Here is a 19,726-nt window from a genome sequence, read left to right on the forward strand (position 1 = left end):
GGGAAGAAAATTTGGTCAGTTAATTGTACTGAAGGCATTGCCGGTTGAGAGAACATAAGAAGTCAAGGAACAAGGAAAAGTGTGTGTTATTAATAAAGACGAGAAAGAAAGAAAAGACGTGTCAATATGTCGCATATATAAAAGAACATGAAATACAGATAACCTGGGTATCAATTTCAAAAGGGGGATTAGACAATTATGTCTAAGATCCAACAGCCATACTTTGCATCTTGGGAAAGACTCGCTCACCAACGCCATTACCATTCAAATGCTTTAAAGCTTTTCCTTAACTCACCAACCGTTTCGTTAGAGTGAGTCCACACTGAGGATCAAGTCATCACCTCTCCTGGACGGCGTCAGGTTACGCTCCCACAATGACTTTCTCTTTTGCTGGTTTCTGGTTGAATCGGGCGATTCCCTGCTTGCAGCCGCATGTTCTTGCTGTTTTTGACCGGCACCTGTACCGCTCTCGGATTCTTGCTTGACTACTTTCCATTTCGGTTTCGCGTTTGTTCCCTTAGGAATGTTCAGACCACTCTCCATCGTATCAGCAACGGATTCACCGCGCCGTTTAGCTAAAAGACTCCCTGCTGAGCTGACAGATCGCGACCTTGGTGAGGAATCCAAGAACGGAAGTGGCATCTTCACAATGGTGGTTTGCTCCTGCGGCGTGAGGCTACGCAGTGGTGTTGTTGGATGGCTGTCGCGTGGATAGGGTGTTGGGCCCGCTGTTGGCTGCGATGGACCTCCCTGAGGTGGCTTATTCCTGTATATGTTTGCAGGCCTAGGCATAGGTGCAACTTCTGTGTGTTGACTCACTGAGGCGGACCGCGGCATCTTGGGATATCTGACGGGGCCACTTCTAGTTGGATATAGCAACGGACGTCCTTCCTGCATTCCACCACCGAGTGTCATTTTCTCTCTCACAGGACTTAGGCGTTGTACTCCAGAGGAATTCCAATCAAAAGACTCATCATCTTCATCAACGCTGATGCTTTCGAAACTAGTATCCGAGCCCTCAGAACAGTGTTTATTATTTCGTGAGCCACAAGGAAAGCGGCGTGCTCTCCCACGGGATGAGACTCGACCCTGATTTTTGCGACGGTCACTGCCAGTATTCTGTGAAGACTGACTGGGATAGTTGCTTTGAGCATTGAGGTTGTCAGATGGACGCGGCTGCACAAATTGCTGTTTCCCGCTTTGGGATAAAGCAGTTCCATCAGACGGCTGGGCTGCTTGTCTCGGACTTTGATATGCCGGCTTCGTCGGTTGCTCTGAACTCCGCAGAGCAGGAAGACCGTTTTGTCTATTTTGACTGGCAAACATCATTGCGCGAGGGCCAGATGGCAATCCTATAGTCGGTCTTAAGTTAGGATTCTGATGAGATGACTCAGGGCCTGTGTATCTATCTTTCACTGCGGCGGCGGCTGTAGAACCTGTCACTCCATATGAAGGGCCGAGAAGATCCCTAGGCCGTCGCTCAATATCTTCTTCGAACAGCGTTTCCCCATTCATCGGCCTGGAGTCTTGACTGCTAGGTTGCAATGTCCCGGAATAGAGCATGTAATTCGGCTTTTCTGGAAGCAACTGTGATACTGTGCGCTGGGATGACTGACTCTCTGGGGATCCATGCTCCGTCTCGGGTGATATCGCAATGCCAATTTTGCCCGCTTGCGCCGTCGCCAGAGAGTCCGAAGCGTGATTAGTGACAACAACTAGTGGTCCACGGGTTGCCAACTTGATTGGAGACCCTAGCTGCGTCGGCCCTAAATTATAGTTTCCGCCGCCAAAATTCTGGTCAGGGCCTGGAGTCGGTTTCTTCGACGGCGACTGAACGAAATTAGGTGGTTCCGCCATTTTCCCACCAATCTCAAAGGAATCCCGGTCCCTTGCATATCTTCGTCTCATTTTCCTGATACAGAAAAACACTATGACGCCAATCACAAAGGCAGCAGAAATCCCCGAGGCCACAGACACACCGACCGCCGCTGGCACGCTCAAGGAAGAGGGTGATCCTGTAGAGGAAGCGGATGCTGAAGGGTGAAATGTACTCTGGGATTCGTCGACGGAAGATGTCGTTTTCGTCATTGCTACAAGTGTTGTCGGAGATGGTCGAGAGCTGGAAACTCGGCTTGTGCTTCCCACGGATGTTGTTCGAGAGATAGAACTCGTCTTAACTGGACATGCACTCCGTCTAGGAGTGGATGTACTCGAATACGTCCTGGTAACTGCAGCAGACGCCGTAGCCACAATAGTTGCGGTGATAGTGGCATGCGTTTTCGGGAGAGCGCCAGCGACCGAACTGCAGATCCCGAAGATGCTCGAGTCCGACGCCGCGTCCCACGGACAGAAGGATACAGCGCAGCGGAGAGCTGCTTCTCCCAAAGTGAACCCACTCGTCGTGTTTGTCCGACAAAGACAGTCAACGTCCTGCGTATCATAGCACGACCCAGGCGGATATTCTGACATTATAAAGGCTTCGACGCAGCACCAGGCACAATTCGGAATCACATCGCGCAAAGATGTGGCAGCCGGACTCTGGTGTACTATCGAGGTATGGGCACGACATATTGAAACTAAAGAGAGGACGACGGTGACAGCCCATTGGGCTAAGAAGAAAGGCATCCTGCGGCGGCCCTACAAGTCAGGTCAGTTGGACAGTAAAATAGAATATCTTCCCCGAACATCTCAAGGAAGGAGCAGGAGGAACGGGACAGTCGTAGCTCGAAGCCGTTGGCCAGAGCCATATCCGCACTGTGTTTCGAAGATATGACCTTACCCTGGCCAGAATCAGGAACGGGATAAATAACTATCCCTGAACGCCCAGGGAGATGGAACAAATCATAATAGTATAGAATATAATACCGAAAGACGAATGAAGACAAAACTCCTGAACCAGCAGGATTTCAATGTCCGTGAAACAAGAATTAGATGAAAAGTAATAGAAGTAGTACTGAAGAGAAGAAACAAGATGGAACAGAAAGGAAACTCAGGGAACAGTAGAACAGAAGAGGAACATGAAGTCGAGACCCTCGACTTCATCTTGTCGAAACGGCGCCATAAGAAAGACCTATGACACGACTCAGCCACTGTCACGCTTTACGCAGGCGAGTAAATCCACGACGGCCACAGGAGGCAGAGGACTCGTAGGCGCCCACATGAAACTTGATGGCATCGGGATGACAGGCATGGCAGAGACAAGCATAAAGGCACCTGAGAGTCCCTGGCTTTCTGTTGGATGAGGAGAAAATAGAGAGTTCGATAGGCGCCCTGTCGGCGCTTGGGTTGAGAGCGCTGTATGGTCAGCCCTAGATGACGTCGGGTCAGGTGACCGTTGTTGCCCCGGCTTCGTGGGCCAGGGCCCATCGACAGCGACGATCTGTTTACGGAATACGGAGACTACCTATATAAGCGCGGGGTCGGCGTTTCGACAGCAACGTAAAAATGGACGTGTTTACTGATAGTGTACATGGCTGCCTCTGCGTCCTGGAGGTATGAAGAGTGCAGCCGCCGATAACATCGCAGGTAGTAACGCGTCGCAGCAATTTTCAGCTTGACAGCACGGTACAGGAATTGCACTGAGTCTAAATAGTTGCGCAAGAGAGACGGGTCTTTCATGGTATTAATTGACAGGAAGCATTAGTCGTATCTAAGTAGGTACATATGCTTTTCAAAGCAAAAGTGCTAGCAACAACACAAAAGGGGACAAAGCCCAGTGAACCGCAGAACTGAGCTGGTATCATCGAGCAAAGAGAATCGATAAAAGCATTCCAGAGAACCATCGATACGAATTCATACGCGAAAAAAGAGTCGTGAGCTATGGCAAAACATCGCAGACGTAATTAGATGCTCCATCTACCGTTTGTGCCAAGCCGCGGAGACAAGGGGTAAGCGGGGGTTCCGGAGGGACCGGAAGTTGCCGGAAATATGCTGTCACAAATGCTCAGAAGTCGCATCCCGCTCAAATCCAGCACATCCGTAACCATGCAGGAGCCGGTAAAGGCCGAGTAGGTGGGAGTAGCTAAACGGTTGGAGATCGACTTCTGACCAGAACGACAGCGAAGATGGCTTGTCGTAGTCTAGTACTTCAAGATAATGTACCTAGCGATGAGGTTAGTCGGGCATACTCGAGGGACACGAGAACACAGGCACACGTACAAGGCGTGGATGATACCCGGGATGTAACCCAGAATGGTCAGACAGATGTTGATGAGCAGGTCAGCGCCGCATCCTCGCTCCAGGAAGACACCCAATGGAGGCAGGATGATGGCAAAGATGATTTTGCAGATGTCGCTGTTGATGTTGAGTCAACGTTAGCATCGCGGTCGCTTGGCATTGCAGAAAACGATTGCGACCGGGCATCGCGAGCGGAAAGTCCGGCTTGCTGCATAAGCAGAGCTCGAGGGGTACTTACGACGCGGTGAAAGGCATTTCGACAGTGAAGCAGTGTCTGTCTTTTGGACAAACGAAACGTTTAGAGCAGCTTGGAGTCTCTGGGTGATGAATATGAAGTGGAGACAGTAAGTTTGAGGAGTTGCTGATGGGAAGCAAGGTAGGGCTGGGAGGAGCGCGTTGCTTAAATAACGGGCGGTGTCCGGAGAGCAGCTTGCAGCGCTGCCATGCCGCTTGCTTAACTTTGGAGCGGAACCCGCTGGATGGCCGACGTCATGGTCGCACCGCCGCGCCTGTGCCACACGCCGCGTTACCGCGCGCTGATTGGCTGTGGTTGACGAACCCGCCTGCTTCGTCAGGCCCCATTCTGGCCTAGTCTCCCCGTTGCGGCTGCCAAGACGGCGCCGGCACCGTCGAACCTGACTTGAGCTCGTCATCGCTTCCAGAAGAGGTCACTCCACCTTGCGTAAAGAATACGTGAACGAACGGCGGACCTGCACCATGATCAGCGTGCTATGTACTCCCTCCTGTTGTCTTATCAGCCTTCTCTCCATACAGGCCTCCGCATCCTCTCCATGGTTGCAATGGCAAGCTTGGCTGCTTTCCCTGCCATCTGTGTTTCTATATTTGACTTTTCAGCCATGCTCAAAGATTCTCTGCACGGAAACAACGGCTTCCGGCCCCAGAGCTGGGGATGAACATTTCCAATCGGATTAATCGTCCCTCACAGGTACACACGTTAGTACTCGTAGGGTTCATACCGTTTCCCCTTGGCGGCTGATAGCGGCCGAAGCTGCCCAGTGGCCCAGCCTTATGGGGTGCATCCACGTTTCGCCTCCACCCAGTCCACCCACTGACACCTCCAGAGTCCAGAGACTCCAGACTGCCAGTGTTGCGCTGTGCCTAAATTTTCCTGCCCTGTCAGACATCCCTGCATGGATGTCATCGTCCCTGGTTATCCTGATAACGTGGTGGCGGCCCGAATCGATGTACGGGACTCTGTGTATAGAGCGACATCCCGTCATAACCTGAAATCAGAAATTTTGCGGATCATGGAGGCAGTAATCAGAGTTCCAAGTACGGAGTAACTTTCCTTCCCTAGACGCCAGGGCCGCTTATGGCAAACGATAATATGAATATAGCGCTAAAGGTCTTTAAACTTGCGCCTATATTGATCAGCTGGACGATCTTCATTACACCGGTCAAGTTTCTGAAAGGAGGTGCCTTCTTATGATCTGTTCGGATTAGTCCATATGGAGTAGCACGCGCCGAGTCCTGTGCTCGATAAGGGGTGCGTTGCAGAATACTTGAATACACCGCACATAGTGGCTACCACGTATCCAGGTAGGTACGTAATGAATGAGGTACTATATTCCTAAGTTCGTTTGCTGCGCGATATTTGAAATGATGCAGGCTTTTTACAGGGTATATGCATCGCTCTCGTCCAGTCTGCTTCTCCGCAGTTCAGGCCCTGTTATTTTCATGTGTTCACCAATAAACCCAAGGGATCAATCCCATTTTGGCTTTATGGTTCCAGAGTAAATTTAATTTTCTTTCCCTAACAGGAAGCAATGGGCCATATTATTTGCAGAAGACAACACTCGAAAGTTGCGACCTGCGAAATAAATCATACCTGCATAACAAGCAATTTCCAGGACAATGCCGAAGATCAGTTTAGGGTCGGCTCCGAACGATGTATATCACTATCTTGTAGTATGTCTCTCTGCATGACTGTAAATTGAAGGATGGATTGTACTGTTTCAGGTCATAAGTCGGTTGTTCCAAGGGATAAAAGTGGTGTCAAGGTGGAGACATATCTGGGCTGGCTTTGCGCAGACATCCCGATTATCTTCACGTTGATCGTGCCAATCGCACAAGCTGATGGGCCCGTTTCTTAAATTTCTTCGCGTCGTGGTCGTAGCATTTGCTTTTTCTGGACCAGATTTAGTAAAGCCATTCCGAGAGTAATTTTTTATTTATCTCTCTTCTTTCTCTTGCTGTCTTAATTTAGTTCATTCTTTTTTTTTCTTTTCTGTGAAGGGCCTTATTTTTCTGATAGTTTGGTGGCCATGATTTTCATCTGCTGAAGCTGTGATGGCGGCCCAGGAGTTTCCATAGCGAGTCGGTGTCTCGGACCTATAGTCCAATCATATTGCGTTTTCTTCAAGCGGTTCTGGACAGATGTAGACTTACATTATTCGAAGTATTTTTAAAGGGTGTGATCCTTTTGGAATCATAAAAGAGGCATTTAGTAGGCACCTCGTTCATTCTTAAAATGCCCAGCGGGTGTATTAAGTTAGGTGAGTTGAAATATTCGTTGGCGGCCCTATATACAAAGACAATTAGATGTTACCTCGTAAGGTAAAATATATAGGGAAATACCTTCACCAGTTGACCATCTTGTGGTATGTCTACAAGGACACTGTAACTGGGAATTCTGCGCGGAATAGGTACCGAGAGTCATAGCATAAAACTCTCGGCGATCATCGGAGGCGCGGTCCCCAAATGGAGTCCTTCAACAGACACTTGAGTCTTGATTTTCTACGGTGACGTACCCTGGGCGCCTTCATGGTTTCCCGCTGTGTATTGCAATCCAGACAACCATAGTCCTGATATTCATTGCTTTTGCGGTCCAATTCGAATATCTCATCAGTGATGGCACGAAAAGTCACATCCCGAAAGATATATGATTAGTCTTGTTGACGTCTATCAGAAGGAAGTGCATGTTTTCCCCTTGACTACCACCAAGACATACTGCAATTGCTAGATCCGTTACATTGATGACATAGAGCGGATTACTCCAACAAACAGCACAGCAGAACAAGTCCCATACTGGCACTTGCGGTGGATATTGGAAGAAAAACAGGAGCAGCCAGTTTATAATAAGTAACACTGCCTAATCTGTAGTAGGGTTCCTATTAAATGTATTACATACCTCCTTCCACATAAATCCTGCGATAAAGGGTGAAAAGAGAATGTAAAATTAGAATGATCACCTCAACTCGTCCGTGGTCAGGTGAGTGGAACAAATTATGTATCATCGCGATGCCAATGCCTCACCATAAACAATACCTGGCGCTAGTATTAAATTATTAGACTATTCATCAAGACAACAATTTGCACCTTTTTTCAACATGGTTGGTGTATGTACGTTGTTGTATTCGGCACTATCCTCAGGCCAATAGTCTTGGCGGGAGGTCCATTATTCGTCCAAGGCGCGAGCTTTCTGGTACTTCCCGAGCACGAGCCATATAACGCAAACGGAACACCCCGCTGCAGCATTTAAGCTCTCTGTCTGGAGATAAAGTCCAGCCATTGGGACTTTTTACTGATGTCTATGCTTCCATGTCAATGACACTCGGGCGCGTCCCGAGCTCCATGCCAGGGATACTGGCCAGCAGCCGAGGATGGCTTCGGCTACTGCACGTTCCCTGTCGGCCACGGCCGATGGCCAGGACTGACTGTCGCGCGCCGTCACTACGGAGATTCAGCTATAAGACGGTACCCGAGGAAGGGTCCTTTGCAATTACTTGGCTGACGCAGACACCGTTTGACATTGTGAGTCTTAATAAGCGCCACCATAACGATCTCCTGAGCTGACCATTGGAGGTATCAAGACACCAAGCGACGTACTTTCGCATCTTCCCACCGTGTCGCATTCCAACATATCATCCAATAGACCTGTCTTACTGGTCACACCAGCATTCGCTCAATGGATTGACCCATCCAATTCCTTCCTCGATGACTGGATAAATAGATTGTTCACAACTTCCCCGGACCATCCTCCGCAGAGTCCTCTTTACGCAGTTGCGGCGGTTGTTGACAAACTGCCAGATCCGCGTAATGGCGTTGGAGATGCGAATGGATATTCCGAGGATGCAGCGCCTGTGTCATCTGAATCCGATGGATTATCCTTACTGCTTGTCAGAGGAAGCGATGTTCTGGGCAAGGTGGCTGAGCCATCTCAATTCGGGGGCACAGGAACTGAGGAGCCTGTGCTCATTCACTCAATTCAATCAGCACGTCCTGCTTTGAATGCTGAAACCTGTTCCGCGCCCTATGAAGTCGGCCTTCGCCTTGCCAACACTGTATTTATCAACGGCAACGATAGAACTATGTTTGGAATGCGCTGGGATTACAACTCTGCCGCTGGAAAATTTAGCTTGAATCAGTGTCTCGACCTCTCAAGCTGTACTGTCGTTTCTTCTGCCAAGTCCGTTCGCAGCTCTCTGGAACTCCCATTGTACCCTGTGAGTCGTCGTCGGAAAGTTATCTCCAGCATGGGAAATATCCTCCGCCAGGTCTCGAAATCGGCTGATGGCGAGTCGGATGAACCGATGCCAGCTTCATCTGAGCTAGAAGAGTCGCTCCCGAGATATGTAGCGGAACATAATATCGTGGACCAGAGAGTTTCTGTCTGGGCACTGGTTGAGCAGTCTGACTGCTCACCCCTGACTGAAACCAATGACCAGGAACATGTGGCGAGTGCGGTTCGGAAGGGCAATAAGCTTCATCGCGTGGTAAGTGGAGGTGGAGGCTGGGGAAAGAAGCAGGGCTTGTTATCCCTTGATCCAGAGACCGATTTCGCAGAGGCTCATGGGAATCCACTTGTTATCGATGAGCTGTTCAGACCTTCAGACGCAACTACGCCGCAGGAAAAGCCACTGGATCTCCCAGTGCTTGAAGGTATTTCTTCCATTTCTCAGACCGCCAAACCAGGTGACTACATTCAATTCTTTGTCTCCGTCGAACCGGAATATCGTCAAAACGACTCTTCAGCGGAACCGAAAGACCCTGAGGGTGCGATTTCATGTCACTTTGGAGTTTCCGTCGTCCGGGAAACACCGCGTTTAGATGCTGCTGAGAGAGGCCTTTCGAAGGATTTGGCTGTCCTTCCAAATTATTTTGGTGCGCTGTCTGAAAAGGCGATTACGTATTCGCAGCGTGTTCAGAATGCGGAGTCGACCGACGAGGGGGGTGAATGCCGTACAAAGCTTGATATACCTGGTTGTCGTGTTACACTTGTGTCGGTATAGGGAACCACAGGGTTGAATGGCACGGAATATAGCGGCTTATTTGAGTACGTTGTCACGTTGTGTGCTACTGTAAGCCTCAAATAGCGGTCTAAGAGATGCTGTATGAAGTACCTGTACGAATACAGGTATCTGCCTTTGTGGATGACATACATAGTGAACAGTGTCCAGTCATATGTCTTTCGGACTTTCTTTTTTGAAAGCCAAATGACTTGGTATGATCTCCTATCTTTGCGTAAATTCGTGTTGTCCAGCATGTCCCGCAGATTAACCGCGGACGAGGCTGGATGCCAAGATCCGATCACGTGGAGAGCACTCTAGCTCCGTCCCAGCCAGCCTCAGCCCCGAAACGACGAGCGTCCTCGACCTTGACTGCATCTCTGTCTCTCACCCCCGGCAACATCCTCATCAACGCCATCACGACTGCATTTGTGGCCCTGCCTCGTTCCTCAAGTCCTTTCCAACTTTTCTGCGAGCGCTCTGTTGGTGATCTTCCCGGGCCGTCGGTCATCTTTAATCCTTTCGCAATGGCTACAGAGCTCTGGTAAGCTGTCCTTCCCAACAACGCGCGCAACGCGAGTATACTATAAGCGTTTCTGTGCAGCTTTTCCTCAGATTGGAGTTTACTGTGTCAAAATATTAACAAGTGGCTAACTTTTGACCTCTTGCAGTCCGGTCTACGCGGTGAGTTACACATCTTGCACTCTTGTCCCTTGTTGTTGCCAGCAGCACGGGAGGAGGAGCCTTGACCTCCGAACGGACACACCCTTGCTATAACCATATCTCCTCGAAGCAACATCCTCAACAACCCCTTCTGTTCCACGCAACCTTGTCGACCGATGACTGATGATCGAGCGAAATATAGCCCTTCTTCGGTGCCCTGGGCTGCACCTCCGCCATCGTTTTCACTTGCTTCGGTGCTGCCTATGGTACCGCCAAGGCTGGTGTCGGTGTCTGCGGGATGGCCGTCCTGCGTCCCGACCTGATCGTTAAGAGTACGTGGGAAACAAAAAACCTAGCCGTGCTCCGGAGGATGTGCCGGATTGCGAGGTGTTGAGTTGATCCGCTAACTGATGCGTTCTTCCTGCAGACATTGTCCCCATTGTCATGGCTGGTATCATTGGTATCTACGGTCTGGTCGTTTCTGTCTTGATCGCAAATGACCTGGGCCAGAGGGTGCCCCTATACACCGGATTCATTCAGTTGGGTGCAGGTCTCGCTGTCGGTCTTGCTGGTATGGCTGCTGGGTAAGTCAATCTGACAAGCTTTTCGGGCCAATTCCGCCGATTCAACATGTACGAGTGAATCTGACTCTTCCATTAGTTTTGCCATTGGTATTGTCGGTGATGCCGGTGTTCGTGGAACGGCTCAGCAACCCAGACTCTATGTCGGTATGATTCTGATTCTCATTTTCGCTGAAGTCTTGGGTAAGTTCCAACCATTTCCCGTTATAAACCCTGTGAAAATCGCTAATGGATTTCCTTTCTATAGGTCTATACGGTCTCATCGTCGCCCTTCTGATGAACTCACGCTCCCGAGGCGACTGCGTCTAGACGCGAAGCGTCACGCCCGTCTTCGTACAAAGGACAGCAAGATAATCGCAAGACTTTCATGGAGTATCAATTTCCCCGCTTTTGGTTAGCGGATAAGAAGCTCAGGCCTTGCATTGTCGATGCTCCCTTTTCCTCTTTCTCAATGAATACTTCGATCAGGCGAAGACATGGCAATATCCAATTGGCTTTCCTGCTCCGGGGGAGCTAGTCAAGTCAAGATAACGGTAGGAGGTTGATGAAATGGAGAGAGACAATTTTGAAGGAGATATAATGGGGTTGTCTTGAAATGAAACGAGACTGTAGAGAAGAAAGTTGTACGTGGTAGCTGTTTTTGCATGGTTACGGTTCTCAACGCATTGTGTTTATGTACCCCGGCTCGGCGAGCCCTGGATAAACTGGAGGCTTTTCTTTTACTCATAGCCTTCTTGCTTGTGTTTCGCTTTGCTGCTTATATATTAAATGTCATCTCTCTCGCCCTGTGACTTGTGATAAGATATGTAAAACTTTGTGTTGCGTGTCTCTTGCTCCTTTTCCCCTTCCTGCACATTGGGTACCCGGAGGAAGGAAGATCAGCGGTGAGCTGAGCTGAGCTCGGGCGGCTCTGGATGTAAACCTAACCTAACCTAACCAATAAATATGCTTGCTACTCGCTACGTGTGCTGTACTGTACATATGCTGTAGGCGGTATGCACCACATCGATCAGTTTCCCAGTACGGAGTAATAATTAGGTAGGTTTCTGGCATTATTATCTTCATCGATCGCCAGCTTCTCTCAAACGCATGAACTATGAACTACAGTAGAGAGATAGTCATAATAAACATGCATAGCTCTACGGGCTTGATCTTGATCTTAATCTTGATATTGTTTTCCCCTACATAGACCGGATGCTTATCTTCTTTCAGCACTGCATAACAAAAAAGGTAAATCTAAATGTATGCGTGTTGTTCATTGTGTCTGTCTGTCTTATATTCTGTACGTGATGATTGAGCATGGGGGAATGATTCACACCAGAAATAGACCTAGATGCCGTAAAAAAATAAAAAAAGAAATAGGATATGATATGATATGATATGGTATGATAGGATAGGATTGAATGGGAGAGAGATAGAGATAGAAACAGAGATAGAGGGGCCACTCAGAACATAATCTCAGCCCGAACCTGTTCGGAATGGGAGGGGATCAAAAGCCCAACAACCAATCAAACTAATCTAACAAGGAACAGGAAAACATGAATACTAAACACATAGATATCTATAAGATAATAATAACAGTGAAAAAGTCTAGGCCTTATCCAGTCTCCGTCTCAGAGTTCTCGTCTTCCGCATCAGCTTCTTGTACTTGTGTTTCTTCATCTTCAGCTTGCGCTGCCTCTTGACGCTGATGGCGTGCATGACCCGGTTGCGGCGCAGGCGCTCCATGTAGGTGCTGCCAGAAGATGAATCCTGAGGCTCCTCGATGACAGCGTGTTCAGCGTCAATCACGCCGGGGGCCTCCATGTCCTCGTTACGGACAAAGGGCGACGCGTGGGCCTCGTACGTCTTGTGCCCGTCCGCGTGTGTCGACTCGCGGATCGTCACGACAGTCGTGTAGCTCTGCGATGAGGTCTCCCGGTTGGCCTCATTCCGCATCGACTCAGCGGCTTTGGCTTCGTCCACGGGCACCGGTGGAGGAGGAGGGTGGAACGGGCGGAGCCGTTTGACGAATTCCTCGATCGAAACCGCAGGGACGCCGTCGAGATGAATCGCCTCAGGCTCGGCGATGGCGTGGCGTAGGTCTTCGATCTCCGAGAGAGCGTACTGCTGGTGATGCGCCGCATTCTCGAGAGTCTGGACCGCGGACGAGAGAGTGTAGATCACGTCTTCCGGCTCGTTCTTGGGCTGCCTGTTCGAGGAGAAAAGGGAATCGAACGCTTCATTGCTGGTCGGTTGGGGAACGGAGGTGTTGAGTGAGATGGGACGGTGGATGGAGAAAAATGATGCTACATGGATGTCTGCGGCAGGCGGAGTCAGTTTCTGCGCTGCCTTTTTTTTCAACTTGTACAAAAACTGTCACAAGTAAAATGGGTATACCGACCATGCGGCTGCATATGCTGCGTCGAGGGAACGCTGGGCAGGTTCAGGAAAGCCGCGTCTTGACTCGACTTCACAGACTGCCGTCCATTTCTCCGCTTGGAAGCTTTCGCTTCGCGTGAGGCCTTTCCCGACGGATTCACTCCCTTCGCAGGTGCAGACGCGTCAATGCGCCTTGGACCATCGCTTGGAGGCACTGGTGGCTTCGAGGAAGAGGAGGAGGAGTATCGGCGCTGCGCTTGACGAATAACGGTAGCGAGCACACCGTTCGACGAGGAGGCAACCGTGGGCGTGGAAGGGATCGAGCCGCCGGTAAGTGGCACGGCTGACGGCCGTGCGACACGGAGTAAGGAGGAGGCGAGCATCCTGACCTCTGGTACCCCAAAGAGAGTCGGACAGGACGAGGTTGTTGAGAGCTGTTAGAGCGAAGGTCCAAGGTCGAAGACGAAGGCGAGGTTGGACCGGAGTCGGAGTCAGGTCAGGCGGTCGCTGCTTATATAAGCGCCAAGCTGCACTCCGGCTCTGTAGAGTAACTACAACTACAGCTATGTTTCATGTAGCTCCATGCATTTCTCTTGGAGCTTATGGTCTTGTTTAGAGCATTCGACTGCCGGAAAATCTTCTTTATACTGGGGAAACCATTTTATCATGTGATATAGCCAGCAGGATAAGGACTGACCTCATTCAAAGGAGATGGCAAAGGACCAGGATACCTCCCTAGGATCGGCGGAATACTGTCTGTTCAGTGACTCGTCACAAGACGATCCCCTCCTAACGCACAGCTGCTGCGATGGCGATTCTAGCTTGGCACGCCAAGTTGTGAGACCAATGGCAGTTCCAAGGTCGACGAAACAATCCCATTACCAGGCCTCGTCTCGCGTTTGACTACGCCCACGAGATCTACTGTGTTATTCTGTTTTAAAGTCTGACTGCGATCGCTTTTGGATTTCCGTGTTCACTAACATACAACTTCCCTCCCAGTTCCATAGACCCCTTCACAACCTGTACTCTGGAGCGTGTAGGTATCATGCTCTGCGGAAGCTTCAAAGGCACAGACTGTAATAAAGATCCTCAGCAGTTTGTAGCACGAAACCGAGTAGATATATGAGAGCGTTGAACGTCGGGATATGCCGTAGATAAAAGATTGCAGAAGCAACGAAAGGAAAGGAGCCTGTTTTCTTGAAAATAATAAAATATCTGGAAAAGTATATAACAGTCAATATTCTGCGGCACTGCCTCCCAATTAAAGGGATAAGATAATGATCACAGGGAGGTAGGCTAGTAAGAGTTCAATTTGCTCAAAAATAGTTTCAGAAATGGATGTTTTGGGGCTACATCCCGACTAAGGGTCTGAATGAAAAGGTCAACGAGGCTATCAATAGATGGAAATCGTCACAGATGCCGACTGATAGAGAAAAATATCAGAAAAGGAAAGTCGTTAGAAGCCGGTATGCAAACACTAAAAGGAAATGGGTGGTATAGCGTCATATCAGATAAGAGCCTCCGCGCTAAGATGTAACAAAAGTAGGAAAAGGATTTCCACGAGCTGAGAACGAAAAAGGTAATGTAAACTGACACAGTGCTCATGATCGAGTCACGTTGTAACCAAGATTGGAAAAAAAGAAAAGAAAAGAAACGTAGTAGGAATTACAGGAAAGTGAGATTCGGAGAGGGATGCAAAGAAACCTGCAGGAGATGAGCATCTCACGTATCTAATTATAAATCGTCAACAGATTCGGCCCCCTTTTTGTTATGGTGATCGTTCCTCCCGGTCTGCTGTTCTATAGGATAAGGGTATGGAGGTTCTTCTGGATGATCATGTCTTGTACCGAGTCCATGGTTGCCTTCAGCAAAGTCGTGTCGGTAGCATTGGTGTAGTGAATATATATCTCGCGCTCCGGCACGCGGTTGATACCGCGGAAGCGGTCCGCAAAGTATCTTGCGGCAGAATCAAAGTCGGTGTCCGGGCCAGTATAATCCGGGAAATGTTTGGAAACGGGAGAAATTGGAAGCTTCGCCTTGAAGAGATCAATCTTGTTTAAGAAAAGGATAATAGGTTTTCGTTTGAACCATTCGCCATTCGCAAGTGACTCGAAGAGCATCATTGCCTCATGCATTTGATTCTAGACGTCATATACATGGTTAGAAGGCGCCACACACGAGCAATGGATAAGGTTTACTTACGGCGTTCTGATCTTCGACCAGGCATTGGTCATAACCAGACAAGGCGACCATGAAGAGAAGGCACTGAACACCCTCGAAACAGTGAATCCACTTTTTCCGCTCAGATCGTTGGCCTCCGACATCCATCATTCGGAAGTTCATTTGGCCCATCTCGAAGAGCGTTTCCGTAATTCCTGTTGTTCGAAGACGAGAGTGTAGCATGTCCTGGTTATCAGGAAGCCAACCAGGCGTGAATATGCGGTCCAGAGAGTTGAAGAAGCTGGCGCAGCGTTAACACTACAGGATTTGATACCGCACAGAGCTTGGTCCAGACTTACTAGTGCAGGTTGTCATGAAGGGCAAACTCATGCCCTCGAGCAACGGCCTGTTGCACGCCCGAATCATCCCACAATTGCCGCATAGCATCTTTGACTTTCAGATCCGAGAATGCCTCCTCCGAGCCAACATCTGGCTCCGTGTTGTCGATGAATTCTGCGAGAGGCTGGGAAACGTAAAGTGTGAGCAACGTCTCTGAAGGCTAACGATCTATACAAATTAAAAAAAGTCATTCATACCTTGCTCTCTTCCTTCTCGAACTGGATCTCCTCCGCTCGCATTATGTCCAACAGGACCTTGAACGCAACAATGATATTCGAGTATATGACTGCTCTGTTCTGACGGCGTTCATCTTCAGGAAATCCACCAGCGTGGATAATTCGCATTTGCTTTATGATCGTGGACTTTCCCGATTCTCCGGCACCTAGCCAAAACCTTTAGTACCTATTCATAACCATTGTGCCTTTTGCCGCGCAAACGAGAAAAGTCTGTTTGGATATACATACCAAGCAAAAGGATCTTTATGGTCCGGTCAAGAGTCTTTTTGTCATTTCGAATCATCCGGTCGATCTTCGCATTCTGCTGCGAGGCCTCCTTGTCCGCTGAATCAGCGGGTTTGGAGCTTACACAACCCATGATCTTTCCACAAATTCGTGTGTCAGTATGAGGATCTTTCAATGAAAGGTGGAAAACTCGAAACAGGAGCTAAGGAAAGATTTTCGTATCGGGTGAGTTTAAATGTTTCTTTGAAAGAGCCCAACTTGAAGATAGACAAAGAAGCATGGCATTTCCGAATTTGACCAGCGATACGCAGCACACGTGCTAAGCCACGAAGGGTTCGACTTCAGAATACACGTGGGCGGAGGCGCTAACTGGTGGTGAAGTACGTCTGACGGGACGGTGCGATGGAATTGTTCACCAACCTGATGGACACGATATAGGACAGCGAAATCTGTAACACACTACACTTTGCTGAGTGGTTAGTTACTAGAGGTCAACTAGCAGCAGCGATGGACTTGCGACAAGCAGTCCATGCCACACACACACACACACACACCTTGTCGAATTGCAATTGCTGATAGTTTTTGGCCGCAGCAATCGGGGCAGGATCGAAATGAGCCACGTTCGTCTGGGGATGCTAGTTGTCTGCGGTGGGCGTTTGCGACGTCTCCCAGTGTCCCGATATCCCAACCAGCCCAATTGTGTTCCCTGTCGACGTGGCTATCTTCCCACCAGCGTTGTCTACGCCAATTGATGGAGGCCAGGAAGGCGCTGGATCGGAGGGATCTGAAGGCGCTCGAGACGAAAGGCTGAGGGTCGTCGCGTGCTCAAGATCTCGAGGTCTCAGATCGTAGTGGAGGTGGGAAGGTAACGCAAGATACGCGGCTTCGGTGACTTGATCAGTCGTCGATCTCTGGTCTGTGTGGACCAGCGACTGTACGGAGTAGCCCGTACTCCGTGCGCGACGCTGCGAGTGATCGAGATAGCTAACTCCGTAGGTCCGTATGCTACCACAGGATCAGCCAGAGCTGGCAATGTCGCGCGCGTCCAGCTGGTCCAAGCACGGAGAGGATGGAAGGGGAGGGAAGAAAGGTGGAAGCATGGACGAGACGGAAGCATGTCTGCCGCATCCAGGAACAGGCGGGGAGGTGGTTTCCAGATCGCTTAAAGAAGATGGAACGGGACTCCACAAGGGAGGCCCGAGGTCGTCGTGCTGTGAAGCTCCCCTGGGCCCATCCGCCGCCTCCCTACTGGGCTCTAAACACCACCTAAATGCCCGCCGGGCCACTCGCAGCCAAAGAGCCCCGCTGCTGCGGCCTCAGCAAGGCACCGTCCTGGCGCCATGAGCCACGAGCGTCGGCACGCAGCATGATTTCTGCTGCGCGGATCATCCGCGGCCTGCAAAGGGGCCTGTTTCTTCGCGCATGCGCCGTGCATGTCTCCTATCATCCATGGTTGCATGCCGCTTTTCGACCCTCTGTTCGATGTCTGTACTATGTAGACATCCACCAGTGCATCATGTATCCCGTACATGTAACCCGCACAGAGGCAGATCAGAGGCGTGGTCCTGCACGGGGGCCACGCCTGAAGAATCTGAAGAGGTGCGTGCCCTCGGGAAGTTCCCGGGGTATCCCAGAAGCCCACAGGAATGAAGACTGTGTGTCTGCAAGTCACCATGACACCAATAATGCGGAGCATTCCACCTGTCATGAGTCCCTACTGGGAAAAGGGCCCATTTCAGCATGTTTCGCACTGGAACCTAATAATATATCATATCATACAGCGCGGAGGCCACCGTATGCCGGACGCCATGCTCGGTACAGCGTTCTCCGCAGTCGCACGGAGCAAAATAAATCAGATCAACCTGTCCTCTCCTCCTTTTCCCTTTTTCGAAACAATGAGATAAAAGTGAGCAGGAAAGTGGAATCGCAACATCAGACGAGCGGAGTGTACGGAAGAGGTAGCTTCAAGCCTCGGCTCGGACCTTGGTTTATCCTGTTTCAGGCGGCAGCTAGTCGCTAGTCAGGGGTCTCGTTTCTTCCCGCTTGGCGTTCCAGAAGTCAACGACTTTCAACCGGAACGGTGTCCCGTTTCGAATTTCGAAAAAGGAACAAGAAAACATCTCAAACCACGTTTTCCGCTGGTTGATGACAGTTGTACCAGAACTCGGAATATGTCCGTATTGCCAAGGGGTACCAGAACTAATTATGGAGGATTCACGTCCATATCATGATAACGGAACACCTCGGCAGCAACCTTATAACGGAGCCTCTCCTCCCCGGGCCTGCCAGGTTCGGCTATTGAAACTGGCGCACGGCACTAGATAATAATAGTACAGTACCTAGAAAATTTGATAACGGCCGGACGTCTGTCTGCTGGGGTTGGAAAAAACTTGGCAGCAGCTTGGCTCGTGTCGACGAGAGTAGCTACGAATTAAGACGTAAGTCTTGTATGTGCATGAAACTATGCATATGACAGATCTTCTTTTCTGCTTCTGGAATCCTAGCCTGTGTCTTGACTATTGGGGTCATGACTTAGCTCCCTCCGCATTCGAATTGTGACAGTTTACAGGTCATACGAGTGGTAGCGCCAAAAAAGAAAAGGAAAGTTCCACGGCGCAGTTTAGGCAACCTGCTACGTACTCATAGAAAACTAGCCGATACATCTAGATCGAGCTATACAGAGTACACTAGGTAGGTAGTCAAGGCGTCCGTCCCCTGAATTTGGGGGCAGTTACAGTGGTTACGAACACGGCCAAGTTCCGACTGAGATAGAAAATTTAGGTAGGTAGCCAAATTACCTACAGGGAACCTCGCATGTGGAGAAGAATAGCTAAGTACACCCTGTAGGGAATAGACAGTATGGAGTTAGGCTGATTCCAGTCTGCCCATCTCCAGACAACAGATGACAGATGACAGACGTTGACCCCTGCTTCGTTGCTTGCGTGGCAAGTTTCCTCTCCAAATTTTCTGCGTTATGATGTGTATTCGTTCTATTTTTCTTTGTGCATGCCACTTGACCTTTGCACAGGACAATAGAGTATCAAAGCTCCAAGAAAGAAGAAAAAAAGTGAGATTAGACGGATCTGAGTCCAGGGCACTGGTTCCTTGTTTCAAATCAATTTCTGCGTAACAAGATGGCTATTCCTCTATGCTTATATATTATTCAGGACGACTTATTTAGATAGGTACGGAGTACATTTTCTGTCCGTTGATCAATTGCTATCGTATCTCGAGTAGTCTGTGCATCAGGTACCTGCCTATCTGCACTTCATGCGGCGCAGTACAGGCCCTTCCCGCAGCCTGCTGAAACAGAAACGGCCCGCTGTCAACCTTAGTCTAGTCTCAGGTATGAAGAGACGATCAGCACTTAATTAATCTCATTTCATCTTTTCTTTTCTTTGCACAGCCTACTAGTAACTCCATACACAGTACTTACCTACGCAGTAGTAATACAATAAAAGGGGGAAACAAAAACAAGCTTGATTGAAGCTTCATTTAATTTCAATTTAACTTTGGCTATCGTTATTAGCTTAGGTGTCAGCTCTTCAGAAAAAAAAGGAAATCTTCCGAAGGCCAAGGTTCTAGAATCTCGTGCTGATGAAAATTTCGAAGGGAAGGGAAGGAAGGGGGCTTGCTGTACCCATCCATTTTCAGGATGGCGGGAAAAAACGGCTCA

At 49.5% G+C, this 19,726-nt stretch overlaps 7 protein-coding genes across 7 annotated transcripts; 3 read left to right on the forward strand and 4 right to left on the reverse strand.

The window, feature by feature from the left end:
• Positions 1-306: 306 nt before the first annotated feature.
• VTN00DRAFT_8284 (uncharacterized protein) lies at positions 307-1,857 on the reverse strand (the record flags this gene model as incomplete). The annotated part of the gene is made up of 1 exon (XM_069435121.1): positions 307-1,857. The coding sequence occupies one exon, from the start codon at positions 1,855-1,857 to the stop codon at positions 307-309; it is 1,551 nt and encodes a 516-aa protein (XP_069286550.1).
• Positions 1,858-1,930: 73 nt separating this feature from the next.
• VTN00DRAFT_8285 (uncharacterized protein) lies at positions 1,931-2,723 on the forward strand (the record flags this gene model as incomplete). The annotated part of the gene is made up of 4 exons (XM_069435122.1): positions 1,931-2,040; positions 2,098-2,407; positions 2,477-2,648; positions 2,704-2,723. The coding sequence occupies 4 exons, from the start codon at positions 1,931-1,933 to the stop codon at positions 2,721-2,723; spliced, it is 612 nt and encodes a 203-aa protein (XP_069286551.1).
• Positions 2,724-4,079: 1,356 nt separating this feature from the next.
• VTN00DRAFT_8286 (uncharacterized protein) lies at positions 4,080-4,431 on the reverse strand (the record flags this gene model as incomplete). Its single annotated transcript, XM_069435123.1, has 3 exons — positions 4,080-4,101; positions 4,159-4,293; positions 4,415-4,431. The coding sequence occupies 3 exons, from the start codon at positions 4,429-4,431 to the stop codon at positions 4,080-4,082; spliced, it is 174 nt and encodes a 57-aa protein (XP_069286552.1).
• Positions 4,432-7,839: 3,408 nt separating this feature from the next.
• On the forward strand, positions 7,840-10,978 carry VTN00DRAFT_8287 (uncharacterized protein; the record flags this gene model as incomplete). The annotated part of the gene is made up of 8 exons (XM_069435124.1): positions 7,840-7,950; positions 8,010-9,369; positions 9,747-9,969; positions 10,097-10,109; positions 10,291-10,420; positions 10,516-10,672; positions 10,749-10,852; positions 10,917-10,978. 8 exons carry the CDS (start codon positions 7,840-7,842, stop codon positions 10,976-10,978), a joined length of 2,160 nt encoding a protein of 719 aa, XP_069286553.1.
• A 1,281-nt stretch (positions 10,979-12,259) lies between these two features.
• Positions 12,260-13,413, reverse strand: VTN00DRAFT_8288 (mitochondrial 37S ribosomal protein mS38; the record flags this gene model as incomplete). The annotated part of the gene is made up of 2 exons (XM_069435125.1): positions 12,260-12,969; positions 13,053-13,413. 2 exons carry the CDS (start codon positions 13,411-13,413, stop codon positions 12,260-12,262), a joined length of 1,071 nt encoding a protein of 356 aa, XP_069286554.1.
• Positions 13,414-14,829: 1,416 nt separating this feature from the next.
• VTN00DRAFT_8289 (uncharacterized protein) lies at positions 14,830-16,183 on the reverse strand (the record flags this gene model as incomplete). Its single annotated transcript, XM_069435126.1, has 5 exons — positions 14,830-15,171; positions 15,233-15,491; positions 15,550-15,713; positions 15,787-15,971; positions 16,054-16,183. The coding sequence occupies 5 exons, from the start codon at positions 16,181-16,183 to the stop codon at positions 14,830-14,832; spliced, it is 1,080 nt and encodes a 359-aa protein (XP_069286555.1).
• Positions 16,184-17,052: 869 nt separating this feature from the next.
• On the forward strand, positions 17,053-17,394 carry VTN00DRAFT_8290 (uncharacterized protein; the record flags this gene model as incomplete). The annotated part of the gene is made up of 1 exon (XM_069435128.1): positions 17,053-17,394. The coding sequence occupies one exon, from the start codon at positions 17,053-17,055 to the stop codon at positions 17,392-17,394; it is 342 nt and encodes a 113-aa protein (XP_069286556.1).
• Between the last annotated feature and the right edge of the window lie 2,332 nt (positions 17,395-19,726).

The sequence above is a fragment of the Thermoascus crustaceus genome (assembly GCF_041956765.1).
Source record: "Thermoascus crustaceus strain CBS 181.67 unplaced genomic scaffold VTN00scaffold_5, whole genome shotgun sequence".
NCBI lineage: Eukaryota > Fungi > Ascomycota > Eurotiomycetes > Eurotiales > Thermoascaceae > Thermoascus > Thermoascus crustaceus.